Source organism: Colletes latitarsis, chromosome 7 (genome assembly GCF_051014445.1).
Source record: "Colletes latitarsis isolate SP2378_abdomen chromosome 7, iyColLati1, whole genome shotgun sequence".
NCBI lineage: Eukaryota > Metazoa > Arthropoda > Insecta > Hymenoptera > Colletidae > Colletes > Colletes latitarsis.
Window position 1 is genome coordinate 11,599,942 of NC_135140.1, and position 14,223 is coordinate 11,614,164.

Consider the following 14,223-nt stretch of genomic DNA (forward strand, 5'->3'; position numbering starts at 1 on the left):
ACGCGACCCAACGAAAACTTTTGTCGATTCTTTTTTCTCCCCCAACTGAATCTTGTATGTATAAAGATGAAGAACGATTTAATCATATTGTCTATTAAAATTTTCAATGAGTGACATATAGACTAAAGCTGCATAACGCAAGTACTTCCCATGGGGACTTTGTACGACTAAGATTTATCAATTAGATTTCACGCGATGATTGATAACGATTACAGAATACATCTCGATACAAACAATAGATAGATCTTCAAAAATTGGAAATATGGATTGAAGTTAAAAAGAGTGTTAAGGATTTATGAGAGATCATGCAGTATTTCATACAACTAAAAAAAAATTTTAAGCAGTATTATATTTTGACATATATCTACAATTTATATAAAAATATTGTTTTTTTTTTTTTACATTTTTGCAAACAATATCTAAACTATCTGTATATTATTTTTTAACGAGCGCATTTTTTATGACTTTTAATATAAAATTACAGATTTAATTGCTTGCGGATTTGTTAAAAATAATGTTAAACGAGTAATTGGAATACAAAATAATGTCAACGCTTCGCAAGTGACTGTGAAATAAAGTACTTTGCTCATAGCAATATTTATAATATTCAAACCACTTTTATAATATTCAGTCACTTGGTCATAGTTTCGTAAATCTAATCCTTTATTTTCGCGAATAAAGTAAATAATATACAGAAAAAATACTCGTACTATTTGAATGCACTTTATAACTTAAAATTAATTGTATATTAATTGTGCTTATATATAACGTTATATGTTACGGTCTGATATGAAAAATAACTTTAAGATAAATTAACTATGACAAATATTAAACTAAGTATTCGCTTCTATGTTTGATATTCGACGTTTTTTCCTCGTAGGTTGTTTATCAATATTCTCCTCGCCTGAGTCTATTATATTATTCTTCTCAGAACGTTTATTTTGTACAGATGACTTCGTCGGTGTTGGGCACAGGTGTAAGTCGATCAAACTAAAAAAAAAAATAATAATTTAATTTTCAAGCATTACCGTATCTGTTTCATTGGTTTAAACAAAAGTTCTTTTTGTCACGTGATTCGTTAAACTATGTATAAGTTAATCCTAACAAGAAATCAAAAACGTTGGACGAAACTTGTGATTGTAAAATCATTCTGATGAAATATAAAAAAAAAAAACTACTTTGAAGACTAGAATTATTAACAAATTTAAGAAATGTTGTTCAACTTACGGAAGTAATGTATTTTCATTTGTTTCTTGGTTCTTGTCTGCTATTTGTACATTGTCCATAGTCTGTGTTACACACCTATCCTCGTTTCGACTTTGTATACAGAATTTTTGTAGCTGAGACGGATAAATATTTTTCGAAGTCATCTGCGTTGACTGAGAAATACCAGGGTTTCCAATGTACTTCCTTAAGTCGACGATAGCGCTCTTCGTACAATTGTACGTTTTATATATTCCGACAAGGTAATCAGCAAGCTCAAACATATTCGATCTCAAGGATATAATTATAAATTGTGCATTTTTTGTCCTTTCTTTGATGTAATTACCAATGATCGAAACATTTTTGAAATCCAGAGCGGCGTCTATTTCGTCCATGAAGTACAGAGGAGTTGGTTTGTAATGGTGTAACGCAAATATAAGAGCCAAAGAACTTAACGTTTTTTCACCGCCGCTGAGATTGCAAATGTTTTTCCAAGATTTCTTAGGCGGCCTTACGCTAAAAGCAATTCCTTCGCTGAAAGGATCCAAAGAATCAACTAACTCCAGCTCGGCGTCACCTCCCAACGTAATCATTTGATACATTTCCTTCAGCTTGTCGGTAATCACGGTAAAACCTGCAAGAAACTCCTGAATTCTACGACATCTTGCTGTCTCGTAAATATCTCGTATTCTGTTACGCTCATTCGTTATTTCTTCCAAATCCGCGGCACGTTTCAAGCACAATGCATTTTTCTCTCTATATTCAGCGATAAGCTGCATGCTAGGAATTTCTGAGGGCAATTTTTTCTGCGCCTTCTCTAAATTAATTGAAATAGTTTTCTTATCCAATTCCAGAAGTTCTTCTTCCGTTAATTCTTTCAATTCTTCTGGATTTTCGTCAGGTATTGGTTGAAGCTTTAACTGTGCTATTTTTTTGGTGTAATCTAGAATTTGTTGCTTCAATCCCTTAATCGTGCAATTAGACTTTACCAATTTCTGGTCAAGATCGATTTTAATTGCTTTTATTTTATTCTCTCGGTCTCGCAGAGCGTTTAATTCTTCTTTAAGAGCCGGCAAAATTTCGTCTCTTTCCGAAAGATCGTCCGAAAGTTTATTGACTTCGTTCAAAAGTTCCTTCGCCTCTTCTTCGCACTTTTGCTTTTCTTTTTGTATATCCCGAAGTCTTTGTTCGCCATCATGCACGTCATTTTCGAGCCTGTCTATGTTTTTCTCTATCTTCAACACGTTCCTCTCGGCCGTTTTGATCGCAACTTGCAATTTACAAATCTCGGCTTTAATTGTATCGATCGATTTGCACAAATTAGATATCTTCTTCTGCTGATCTTTTACACGATTTCCCGACATTGCCTCTATCTCCACATTGATACGTGCAACATTCTTCTCGATAGATTCAGAATTTTCCTTCACTTTTTCCAGCGATTTTTCCGCGGCGTTCTTCCTCGCCGTTAATTCTTTAACCTTTTTCGGGTCGGATACCGAATTCGCGACTTTCTTTTCTTGAATCTTCAATTGCATTCGCAACGATGATTCTTGTTCCTGTGACGTCTTCACTTGGTTATGCAACTTGTCCCTTTCAACTTCCATACCTTTTAAATTCGTATTCAGCGTAAAAATCTGACTTTCTAAAGACTGATATTTAACCCTAAGTTGATTGCACTCTTCATACGTTTTATCTAAATCTGACTGCAAACGTTCAATGTCTACAACGGACAATTCGTTCGTCACTACCTTTTGTCCCATTCTATCCCTCATTACCGACCTTCCTCCGCCGCTCATTGTACCTGACAATTCGATTAATTCACCTTTCAACGTAACTACCCTAAAGCGTTTATTACCGTACGCGATACGCGTTGCTTGCTGTAAATTATCTGCCGCTAACGTATTGTGTAATCCATAATAGAATGCCGGCAATACTCTTTCGTCCTCGACGCGTATAAGATCGAAAAGCCTCGGAACATTCTCGGGAGTTTGTATTTTTTGTGCACATCGTGATAACAAATGTTGCTGTTTTTCTAATGGTATAAACGTTGCACGCCCTATATCGTTCTGCCGTAGAAATGTTATACATGCTTGCGCAGTCGCTACGGTATCAACTACAATATTGTCCAAAGGACCACAAGCTGTTGAAATTGCAATGTTGTATTTTCCATCTATTGCACCAAGGTCACCCTGTATGTAAAAAACACAAATAAATGCAATACAAAATATAAAGTCCACATATTAGGGCAGAGCCGTTCCTGTGTTCTTGGTCACCCTTATTAATATAATATTATTTAATTAAAAGAATACACAATGTAATTCCTTATTTACTTACCAGTCTCCCGTATATACCAGTAATTCTTCCTTCCCTTTTCTCCCGCATTAAGCTATCTAGAATTTTGTTTCTTGATTTATTTGCTCTCATAGCAGATTGTTGTTCCTCGAATGAAATTCTCATCTTCTTCAATTTCGAAGTCATTTCAATCTCTCTACTTTTTACTGTTTCGAATTCCTGTTGAACCTTTGCTAAGTTCTGCTGGTTATTTGAGATTTTTATTTCTATGCTTTCTAGCTGTTGTTTTTTCTCCTTTAGATTATTCACCGTCGAATTCAAAGAATTCTTGAACATTTCCAGTGTTTCTTTCTCCCTACATTCTACGGACGTATATAATTCCAGTTCAGACTGGGCAATATTGAAAGTTGCCTGCGCTTCATCGACATCTTTCCTTAAAGACATTAATTCTTTTTCAAATTTAGAACGTTCTTTCAATAGCGGCTCGACCTTTTCACGTACCCCATCCACCAATGTTTCTAATTCTTCTTTTAGTTTTGCTTGATTTTTTATATATGTTTCAAGTTGCTGCTCGCATTCTTCGATATCACGCATGTTTTTTCCAGGTACTTGGCGTAATTCTTCTATTTTAGCTTTTTCCTGAAAACAACATTCGATCACTAAATATCGAAATTAAAACATAATCGTATAAAATTTGTTATTAAAAATAATAAAATAAATTTTACTGTTTTCAATGTTGCAATGTTGGCTTTTCGTCGTTTGTTTGTTGCCACTAATTCTGCATGAAGGGATTCATCCTGTTTTCGAACTTTATCAAATTTTGCTAAAAGTTCATCCTTTTGTTGTTGTAAACTATCCCACTTTTTATTTTTTTCTGCAATTATATTGTTTTTCTGCTTTTCTTCATTCTGAATTTCTTTCAATTTATTCATAAGATCCGATAAATCTTTATCCATTTCGGTCTTTTTACTTTCGAACTCTGATACTTCTTTCATAGTTTCAAATCTATTGAAATAAAAGTTTTTTATCAGATTCAAATATTATATAGTTTGAGGGATAAACATCTGGTTTAATAATAAAGTACCTATTACAATGATAAAGCTGATGTTGTATTTTTGTTATTGTGTTTTCTAGTCGTAAATATTGTACTGCTTCTTGCATGGGTTCCTCTAAAGCAGCTTTTTCTTTTTCAACAATTCTATAACGATTTAATTTCTCGACTCTATAGTTCGTTAAATCTTCTACTTTCTCTGATAATTTTTGTAATGGTTCTTTATAACGTACTGTTCCAATTATATCTTCTAAAAATTCGAGCATTCCAAAGTCGTGTTCATTTTGTGCCTTAGGTTTCATCATTGCGATTTGTTCGACTTCCCCCTAATATAATAATTTTATGTAAAGTAACATGAAATTATAACAGAAATAAAATTACATTATAAAACATCATGGTGAATACTTGTAAAATTAAAAAACGATTGTGAGTTAAATCCACGCCGTACGATTTCAAAGTCCTGGAAATCTCTTTGAACAATGTTTTCTTTTTATTAAATTGATAGTACGATGAATTATCTTTAAATGCTGTGCGAGATATAATAAATTCACTGTTTGGGACAACATCGTAGTCTGCCCCAGGCTAAAACAGAGTTATTACATTAAAAAATTCATTAAAAATTTTATTCGAATACTGACGTAATATGTGTAACATACTTTATCAATTATTTGTTGGAAATGCACAGACACTGTACAACTATTTATATTCTGATGTTTATCAGAATTGTGTATTAACACTGATAATGTTTTCGATCGAATCTTACTAGCTCTGTATCCAAATACAAATAGCATGGAATCGATAATGTTACTTTTACCGCTACCATTTGGACCAATAATAGCAGAAAAACACTGCAAAAAGCAAGAAGGTTGTATTATTAATTTACCAAAAATACTTATTAGAATTTTCAATATTTACCTTATGAAATGGACCAATGACTTGCGTACCACAGTAACTTTTAAAATTTACATTAACGATCTTTGTAATCATAAGCCTAGGACCATTAATGTCAACTTTATTGATAGACTTGGGAGGTGGAGGTATATATATATCATTATCAACTTTTAATCCACCTTCTTCATCCGTGTCCATTGCTGCATCGTCTTCATCAATCCTCTCCTCCATCCTCTCCGTGGGAACATTCTGACGAGTTTCCATTTCTTCAACCATTTTAATAATCAATGTATTGTATATTCTTCGTTAACATTACAAAACCTACATAAAATTAATGGAACATAATATTCAACAACCAGAGGTTAGAAACACAAATATTTCGCGTGAAACTACATTTTGTTAATTTATAATAATATTCTTTGCACAGTTTATAGAAATCATTAAACCAAGCTAAATAAAATAAAATGCTATATTGTACAACGAAAAATAATAAAAGACAATAATCTATATTTTTTCCCGCCACATTCTCTATAACTTACATGTTGTCATAAAAACGATAAACATACTTCGTGCACACAATCTCGATTTATGCGAAGATGGATTTTACCATTATTTTAGTATTAAAAATATTTAATAACATTATAGTTTCAAAACACTTTACTTATTATGCCTCAAAAAGAGGGGAGAAGATGACGCCATGTTAAATTTAAATTTGAAATAATTGTAACGTACGAAAAATCACCAATTATGATGCGCTGACATTTGTTTCGACAAAATTTGAATATAAAACGTGAACAACTTGTAACAATATTTATAAACAAAGTACCGTCGTTAAAAGTGAAACGTCACTATAATGTAAGTCGAATATAAAGGATTGAGAATGTAATCTTAGTTATAGAATGTTAATTGCAAATGATAACCTATTCGTAGAAACTTCGAATGCATGGCACTCGACGCTACAAAATTAAATTGAAAACAAAATTCTATTCGTCTGAAAGGCAAATAATCGTCAAAAGGATTTTGATTATCATCTTTATTAGTCAGAATTTTACACATCGTATTTGGGCTACAAAAGTGACGAAAACTGTCAGCAAACTTATGAATAAATTGTTTACTAAACTCGCAATATCAAAAAAAAATAAGCTCTAGAAAACATTTATCAAAAGTTATTCTCTAAATTTTCTAAATTTATTAGTAATTTAAAATGTGTTGTTCTTCTAGGTTGTAATATATTTTTTTAAATGTTAAGAACTACATAAGTGCTATATGATAGACTAATTTATGAACTTGGATTTATAAAATTTTTACGAGTAGAGAAGTCTAGGTATATGTTACTAGTTTATGGTAATATATAATATATTTATTGTTGTTCCTGTTGTTATTACTGTATTTAGGTGACTGGTACAATTTATACATTTTGTAATTATCGTTATGGTAATATTTGCTTATGGTCCCCGATAAATAAATCAATAAACAGATTTACACAAATCTTTATGGGAAAAGTTGGGGTGCTACTAGCAGTACTACTTCCCTGGTGCACCCGGGGCTCCGTCTGGCATCTCTGCATGGAAACAAAATTGTACGCTGTTAGGTTGTTAAACACTTTTGACTAAAATCACTAGATATACATATATGTTACGTCCCTAGTTCGCGGTTTAGGGAAAAAGGAGGTGGGTTGGTGCCTGTGAAATCGATTATTAGCCTCGTGCATAGATGCTAGATTCAGCACCCGGTGCGATACTCACACATGGCAGATCACGCGTACGTGAGCTCGTGGAGTTTCGGAAAGTCGACAAAGGCAAACTGACACATGCCCTCTTTCTCGATTATTCCGAAGTTGCCCAAAGTAAGTTCGGACGTCTCGTGGGAGTCGAAAGAGAAAGGCTCACACTTTCCTTCTCGCTCTAATATCCAACTAATATCCGACCTCCCGTCAACAGGTCTCCACTGGCCTCTGCTGACCGCTGCTGACCACTCCTGGAATTTCTGACAACGTATAACGATTACGACTGGCTACTGTTAGTCTCTCCCAGCCTCTGCTGACTGCTGCTGACCACCGCTTATATTTCTGACAACGTATAACGATTACTACTGACTTCTGCCTACCTCCGCTGGACTCTGCTGACCGCTACTGACCACTCCTGTTACTTCTGACAACGTATAACGATTATTACTGACTTCTGCCTGCCTCCGCTGGACTCTGCTGACCGCTGCTGGTCTCTACATCCCTCTACTGGTGGCTAACTTGGTTGGCAGGTAATGTCATAAAACTGTTTCATCCAGTTATACACCTTTTTACCTTCTTTAAGTACGAGGTACAAGGTACGACTACATGTACATTTGAATTTTCCTACAGGCCTCCGCTGGCATTTGCTGACCGCTACTGACCATTCCTGATACTTCTGACAACGTATAATGATTACAACTTGCTACTGCCTGCCCCTGCTGGACTCTGCTTGCCACTGCTAGCCTCTGCTGACCACAACTGACCACCCCTGATGCTTCCGACAACGTATAACGATTACTACTTGTTACTGCTTGCCCCTGCTGGACTCTACTTGCCTCTGCATGCCTCTGCTGGCCTCCGTTGGCCTCTGCTGACCGCTGCTGACCACTGCTGACCACCGCTTATATTTCTGGCACCGTACAACGATTACTACTGGCTACTGCCAGCCTCTGCTGACCTATGCCAGCATCTCCCGACCTAAGCTGGCCTCTGCCAACATCTCCCGACGTCAGCTGACCATCGCTGACCACTGCTGACCGTTGCTGGCAACTTGTGACATGATGTAATATAATATAATATGTTTATATGTATTAAAGTTTTGTATAATGTAAATCTATGACAATAAATGATATAATTTTAAAGTATTCTATGTGTTCTCATCATTTTTTACCGTCCTTTTCCTCTCCAAATCATTCTCTTACCTATAAGATGCGTACCACCTTCTTCGCAAGTTCACCAGCATTTTAGAAATGTTCCGGGAACTTTGGAAATCCGAATTTGACCTTGACCTTGGCCCAGTTTCGAAAGTGGGTCAAGGCCATTCGAATCTTAGAAAAATTCCGGGCAGTTTGAGAATCTGGATTTGGCCTTGACCCAATTTCGAAAGTGGGTCAAGGCCATTCGAATCTTAGAAAAATTCCGGGCGCTTTGGAAATCCGGATGGCCTTGACCCAATTTCGAAAGTAGGTCAAGGCCATCGAATCTCAGAAAAATTTCGGGCACTTTGAGAATCCGGCTTTGGCCTTGACCCAATTTCGAAAGTAGGTCAAGGCCATTCGAAATTTTAGAAATCTTCGGGCCAACTTGGAAATCCGGATGGCCTTGACCCAATTTCGAAAGTAGGTCAAGGCCATCGAATCTTAGAAAAATTCCGGGCGCTTTGGGAATCAGGATTTGGCCTTGACCCAGTTTCGAAAATGGGTCAAGGTCACCGGCATTTCAGAAAACGCTCCGGGCACTTTGGAATTCCAGTTTTAAGTAGAGAAACGGTTTCTTATAACTAAGGGAATAATGGGGAGAGGAAAAGAAAGGTAAAAGTGACGAGAACACATAGAATTCTTTGCAATTATATTATTTATTGTCATAGATTTACATTATACAAAGCTTTAATACATATACATCATGTCAGGAGTTGTCAACAAAGGTCAGCAGTGGTCAACAGGGGCCAGCAGAGGTGTGCAGAGGCAAGCAGAGACCAGCATACGTTTTACGTTGCCAGAAATATAAGCGGTGGTCAGCAGAGGCCAGCAGAGATCACCAGGGGCGAATAGTAGCAAGTAGTAAGCGTTATATGTTGTCAGAAGCATCAGAGGTGGTCAGCAGCGGTCAGCAGAGACGAGCAGAGGCATGCAGTGGCAAGCAGAGATCAGCAGGGGCGAACAATAGCATGTAGTAATTGTTATACGATGTCGGAAGCATCAGGGGTGGTCAGCAGTGTTCAGCAGAGGCCAGCAAAGGCATGCACTGGCAAGCAGAAACCTGCAAAGGCAAGCAGAGACTTGTAGGGGCATGCAGTAGTAAGTATTAATCGTTACACATTATCAGAAATACCTGCAGTGATCAGTAGCGTTCGGCAGAGGCCAGGAAAGTTCAGCAGAGACAAGCACACGCTGACAGAGATCAGCAAAGACCAACAGAGGTTAGCAGAAGTCAGTAGTAATCGTTATAGGTTGTCAGAAATATCAGCGATGGTCAGCAGAGTCCAGCAGTGGCAAGCAGAGATCAGCAGGGGCGAACAGTAGCATGTAGTAATTGTTATATGATGTCAGAAGCATCAGGGGTGGTCAGCAGCGGTCAGCAGAGACTAGCAGAGGCATGCAGTGGCAAGCAGAGATCAGCCGGGGCGAGCAATAGCATGTAGTAATTGTTATACGATGTCGGAAGCATCAGGGGTGGTCAGCAGTGTTCAGCAGAGGCCAGCAAAGGCATGCACTGGCAAGCAGAAACCTGCAAAGGCAAGCAGAGACTTGTAGGGGCATGCAGTAGTAAGTATTAATCGTTACACATTATCAGAAATACCTGCAGTGGTCAGTAGCGTTCGGCAAAGGCCAGAAAAGTTCAGCAGAGACAAGCACACGCTGACAGAGATCAGCAAAGACCAACAGAGGTTAGCAGAAGTCAGTAGTAATCGTTATAGGTTGTCAGAAATATAAACAATGGTCAGCAGAGTCCAGCAGAGGCAAGCAGTAATCAGGAGCAGTCAGTAACACTCGCTGTATGGTGTCAAAAGTTGTCGGGAGTTCTGTACTTTTGTCAGTACTGGTCATCAGAGGTCATCAGAGGCAAATAGAAACCAGGAGTAATTTGCAGAGTTCAGTAATGAACTCTAGAAAAGGCAAGTAAAAATACCTGGGCAGTCGAGATTCCGAATCGTATGCCGTTGATGGGAGGTCGGATTTCAGTTGTTAAGAACGAGAAGGCAAATGTGAGACTTTCTCTCCCGACTCCCACGAGGCGGACCGAAATTACTTTGGGCAGCTTCGGAATAATCGAGAAAGAAGGCATGCGTCATTTTGCCTTTGTCAGGTTTCCGAAACTCCACGAGCTCACGTACGCGTGATCTTCCATGCGTGAGTAGGGCACCGGGTGCTGAATCTGGCATCTCTGCATATATGTTACGTCCCTAGTTCGCGGTTTAGGGAGAAAGGAGATGAGTTGGTGCCTGTGAAATCGATTATTAGCCTCGTGCCGACAATCTGCGATCAAATGCCCGGTTTTCCCGCAACGGAGACAAGTTCGCTCGTTTGCTCCTATCCTAAGTATTCTGGGCCGATCCCGGGGGGTGTTCGCGGTTTTCGAGATACGCGTAAAACCGACTAGGCTTTCTATTCTGGAGGCTGACCTGATGACCGTTTTTAGATCCTGCAAATCATCCTTGGATAGTATCCCCGCGATAATATCGTTTTGCAGGCCCTTCAGGAAATCACGAACCGCGCTTTCCGTGAGCAACGCCTTGATCCCGACGAATTGCTCCGGATCGAAACTTTCGCGCGCCGCCTGGATCCCACGATCTAAAATCCCATGTACCCGATAGCCGAATTCTTCGATCGTTTCGTGATCGCGACGCTGTACGTCCCGCAATTCATTTTGCATGTCGTCAAGATTAAATCTCCGGGGATACGCGGATTTTATTAGATTAGCTAATGCTTCTTCAGTCCAGGGGGGATCATCGTTTTGAATTCTCCTACAGGCCTCTGCTTTCCATTACTGATCACTGCTGACCTTCGTTGACAACTACTGACATGATATATGTGTATTAAAGCTTTGTATAATGTAAATCTATGGCAATAAATAATATAATTTCAAAGAATTCTATGTGTTCTCATCATTTTTACCTTTCTTTTCCTCTCCCCATTATTCTCTTAGCTATAAGATACATGCCATCTCTTCGCAAAACCGCCAGCATTTTGGAAATGTCCCGGGCACTTTGGAAATCCGGATGGCAAAACGCCCAAGTTTGTCGTGGAATAGTTCATTATTTTCAACGCTAGATGGCGCTTATTTTTCAACCTCAAACCCTCTGGTGCTAAAACGCCTAAGTTTGTCGTGGAATAGTTCGTTACCATCAACGCTAGATGGCGCTTATTTACCGACCTCAAACCCTCTGGTGCTAAAACGCCCAAGTTTGTCGTGGAATAGTGCATTACCATCAACGCTAGATGGCGCTTATTTACCGACCTCATGCCCTCTGGTGCTAAAAAGCCCAAGCTTGTCGCGAAGTCCATCTAGCGTGGACGATTTGAACTATTCCACGACAAACTTGGGCGTTTTAGCACCAGAGGGCTTGAGGTCGGTAAATAAGCGCCATGTAGCGTTGATGGTAACGAACTATTTCACGACAAACTTGGACGTTTTGCCGTCTGGATTTCCAAAGTGCCCGGAACATTTCCAAAATGCTGATGGTCTTGCGAAGAGGTGGCACTGTTTCTTATAGCTTAGGGAATAATGGGGAGAGGAAAAGAAATGTAAAAATGATGAGAACACATAGAATTCTTTGAAATTATAGACGAGGTATATACGAGGTATATACATATGCTGTTACAGAACAAATATGGAGTTCTTATAAAAAAACGTTGTAAGCAATTCATCGAATTTATGAAGAAGAATTGTTATAGCAACGTTTAAACGATTTTAATCCAAATAATAACGAAAGCTTAAATAAATTACTTTAGAAAATAACTTCAAAAATGGCATATAACTGCACTATGGCAGTTGAAAGAGTTTATATTACTTTCAGTATTTTTATGAGTACATTTGTAGGTTCGAAAGCTGTACAGAGAACGATCATCGTATATTCAAAGCTCAACGCTTTGGAAAGTGTTTTAATTTTACCAGTTTGTATATCCCTCCAAATGTATATTCTTCCTTAACAGTATTGATCAAACATATTAGGTATAAATAAGACAAGAGGCACATCTTGTATTGTTGGAATAATATTACAATACTATAAATAACAAATGATTTTGAGTATTATATAATAAAAAACTAAGTTATTAATTAAGTATTTTTGAAAATTTGTATTGTGATAAGAAGTAAAATGATAAGAAAACGAAAAACCAAGGGCAATAAACTTGCCAAAATGAACGAAGAAGAACGTGCACGTTATATGCAATCTCGTGCTGAATCCGAATTAGAAGCAAGAAGACGTAAACAGCAATTAATTGCAACTTTTACTAAAGTACTGAGCAATTTATTAAGAATAAATTAATGTTTTATTAGAATGTTTTTAACAATAAATTGTTACAGAATAAATTGAAACGCGAAGAAGTTTTTTCTAGATTAAATATTGCCAAGATTAATGAGAAATGGAGATTTGTTTTACGACAAATAAAGTCTAGGGAAATTTATGATAATGTAAAAAACCTTTGCGAATCTTTCGATAGAGTGGTAAGGTTAAAGAATAGAATAATATGTCGATTACACGACAATTTGAAAATAGCATACGAAGATCATAGGAAACTACAAGAAGTTCATATTATTTTAATCAACGATATAATCGGTATTTTTTAAATAAAACTATACGCAATAATTAATTTTTGTATTGCTATTCATAAATATACGAATACAATTAATTTTTTTAATGTAATACAGCAAAATACAAAGAGAAATTAGCAACATTACGCGATACCTACAAGTTAAACGACATCAAGTCAAATAACTTAATCGAATTAAACTTTTTACAAAATTGTATGAACAAGAACTACAAAGAAATTCAAAACAATATAAATAAGAGGAATAATAATTTAAGCAATGAACAGTCTATTACAAAGACACAGAATGCTATTAACATTCATAATGTTTTATTTATGGTAATAAAATTAACTTAGAACGTGGTAGTAAGTTTTCAAACAATGTTTAAAAAGTAAATTTATTAAATATTAGGAGAACAATGTGGCATCGAATCTAGTGTATCAATCGTTTGTAAATATGGATAACATTTGGGTGCAGTTAAATAAAGTACTGACTGAATATGAAAGAATGACTAAGGATAAAAAAAAGCAATACGAGTATTTAAGGGAACAAGAAAATATTCATCAACAGCACGTTCTACAGTATCCAGAAGTACATTTACAATTACAAAATGTTGTTGAAAGTTTGAAACGCGATATAGAAATATTATCGTTTAAGAGGAAAGAGCAAATTGCAAAACATAAAGCGAAAGATACAGATATAAAGAAGAAGATACAAAATATTAAACAACAATTTACTACAATTCAAGTAGTAGATTATTCTCGATTAAAAAAATTGATCGTACTTAGCAACGATGTTTTATTGGTAAAGTAAACATTTTATCGTATCATAGTTTTCTTTGTATAAAAAAGTATTCTTTTTTCATTTGTAGAAACTGCGAAAAAGTATGAAAACGGGTTCCATAATCCTTGAAATAATTGCAATGTGTTCTGCTTTGGAGCCATTCCTGTTTAATCTGAACAAATATTCTATGCAAGATACAGTATATATCGAATCTTTTCACACTAGTATAAGGTATAGTACAAAAATGTTTTAATAGTATTTTAAAATAAATAAAATATTTCAGACTTCTAGCTCGTTTAATAAAATTGATATATTTTGGGAACAGTATAATCATATGACAGCAAACAACATTTTGTTGGAAAAGAAATGTAAAAATCTGTGTTCAAGGAATGAGAGATTAAGATACAAGTTACAAACATATCTTATAACAGTCTCTGGGGTACCAGCAATGTTTTCACTTGCTTCGAATTCAATTTAAACAGTTCATACATTAAAATTACTTTTCGTGACTACGAATAGTTACCAA

The 14,223-nt window shown here is 36.4% G+C and overlaps 2 protein-coding genes across 4 annotated transcripts; one reads left to right on the forward strand and one right to left on the reverse strand.

The window, feature by feature from the left end:
- Positions 1 to 330: 330 nt before the first annotated feature.
- Positions 331 to 6,130, reverse strand: Glu (structural maintenance of chromosomes 4-like protein gluon). Of its 3 annotated transcripts, none has more exons than XM_076768249.1 (9): positions 6,004 to 6,130; positions 5,462 to 5,758; positions 5,203 to 5,394; positions 4,952 to 5,128; positions 4,580 to 4,872; positions 4,221 to 4,500; positions 3,538 to 4,134; positions 1,228 to 3,392; positions 331 to 990 (listed from the first exon to the last, which is right to left on the reverse strand). In XM_076768249.1, exons 2-9 carry the CDS (start codon positions 5,711 to 5,713, stop codon positions 834 to 836), a joined length of 4,113 nt encoding a protein of 1,370 aa, XP_076624364.1. In that variant the 5' UTR covers positions 5,714 to 5,758; positions 6,004 to 6,130; the 3' UTR covers positions 331 to 833. The 3 variants fall into 3 exon arrangements, with proteins under 3 accessions (XP_076624364.1, XP_076624365.1, XP_076624366.1); XM_076768250.1 differs by having other exon boundaries at positions 5,977 to 6,113; XM_076768251.1 differs by lacking the exon at positions 6,004 to 6,130 and having other exon boundaries at positions 5,462 to 5,537; positions 5,617 to 5,737.
- Positions 6,131 to 12,480: 6,350 nt separating this feature from the next.
- LOC143343793 (dynein regulatory complex subunit 2) lies at positions 12,481 to 14,175 on the forward strand. Its single transcript, XM_076769034.1, has 6 exons — positions 12,481 to 12,621; positions 12,690 to 12,942; positions 13,035 to 13,252; positions 13,326 to 13,718; positions 13,786 to 13,896; positions 13,981 to 14,175. Exons 1-6 carry the CDS (start codon positions 12,481 to 12,483, stop codon positions 14,173 to 14,175), a joined length of 1,311 nt encoding a protein of 436 aa, XP_076625149.1.
- Positions 14,176 to 14,223: the final 48 nt, after the last annotated feature.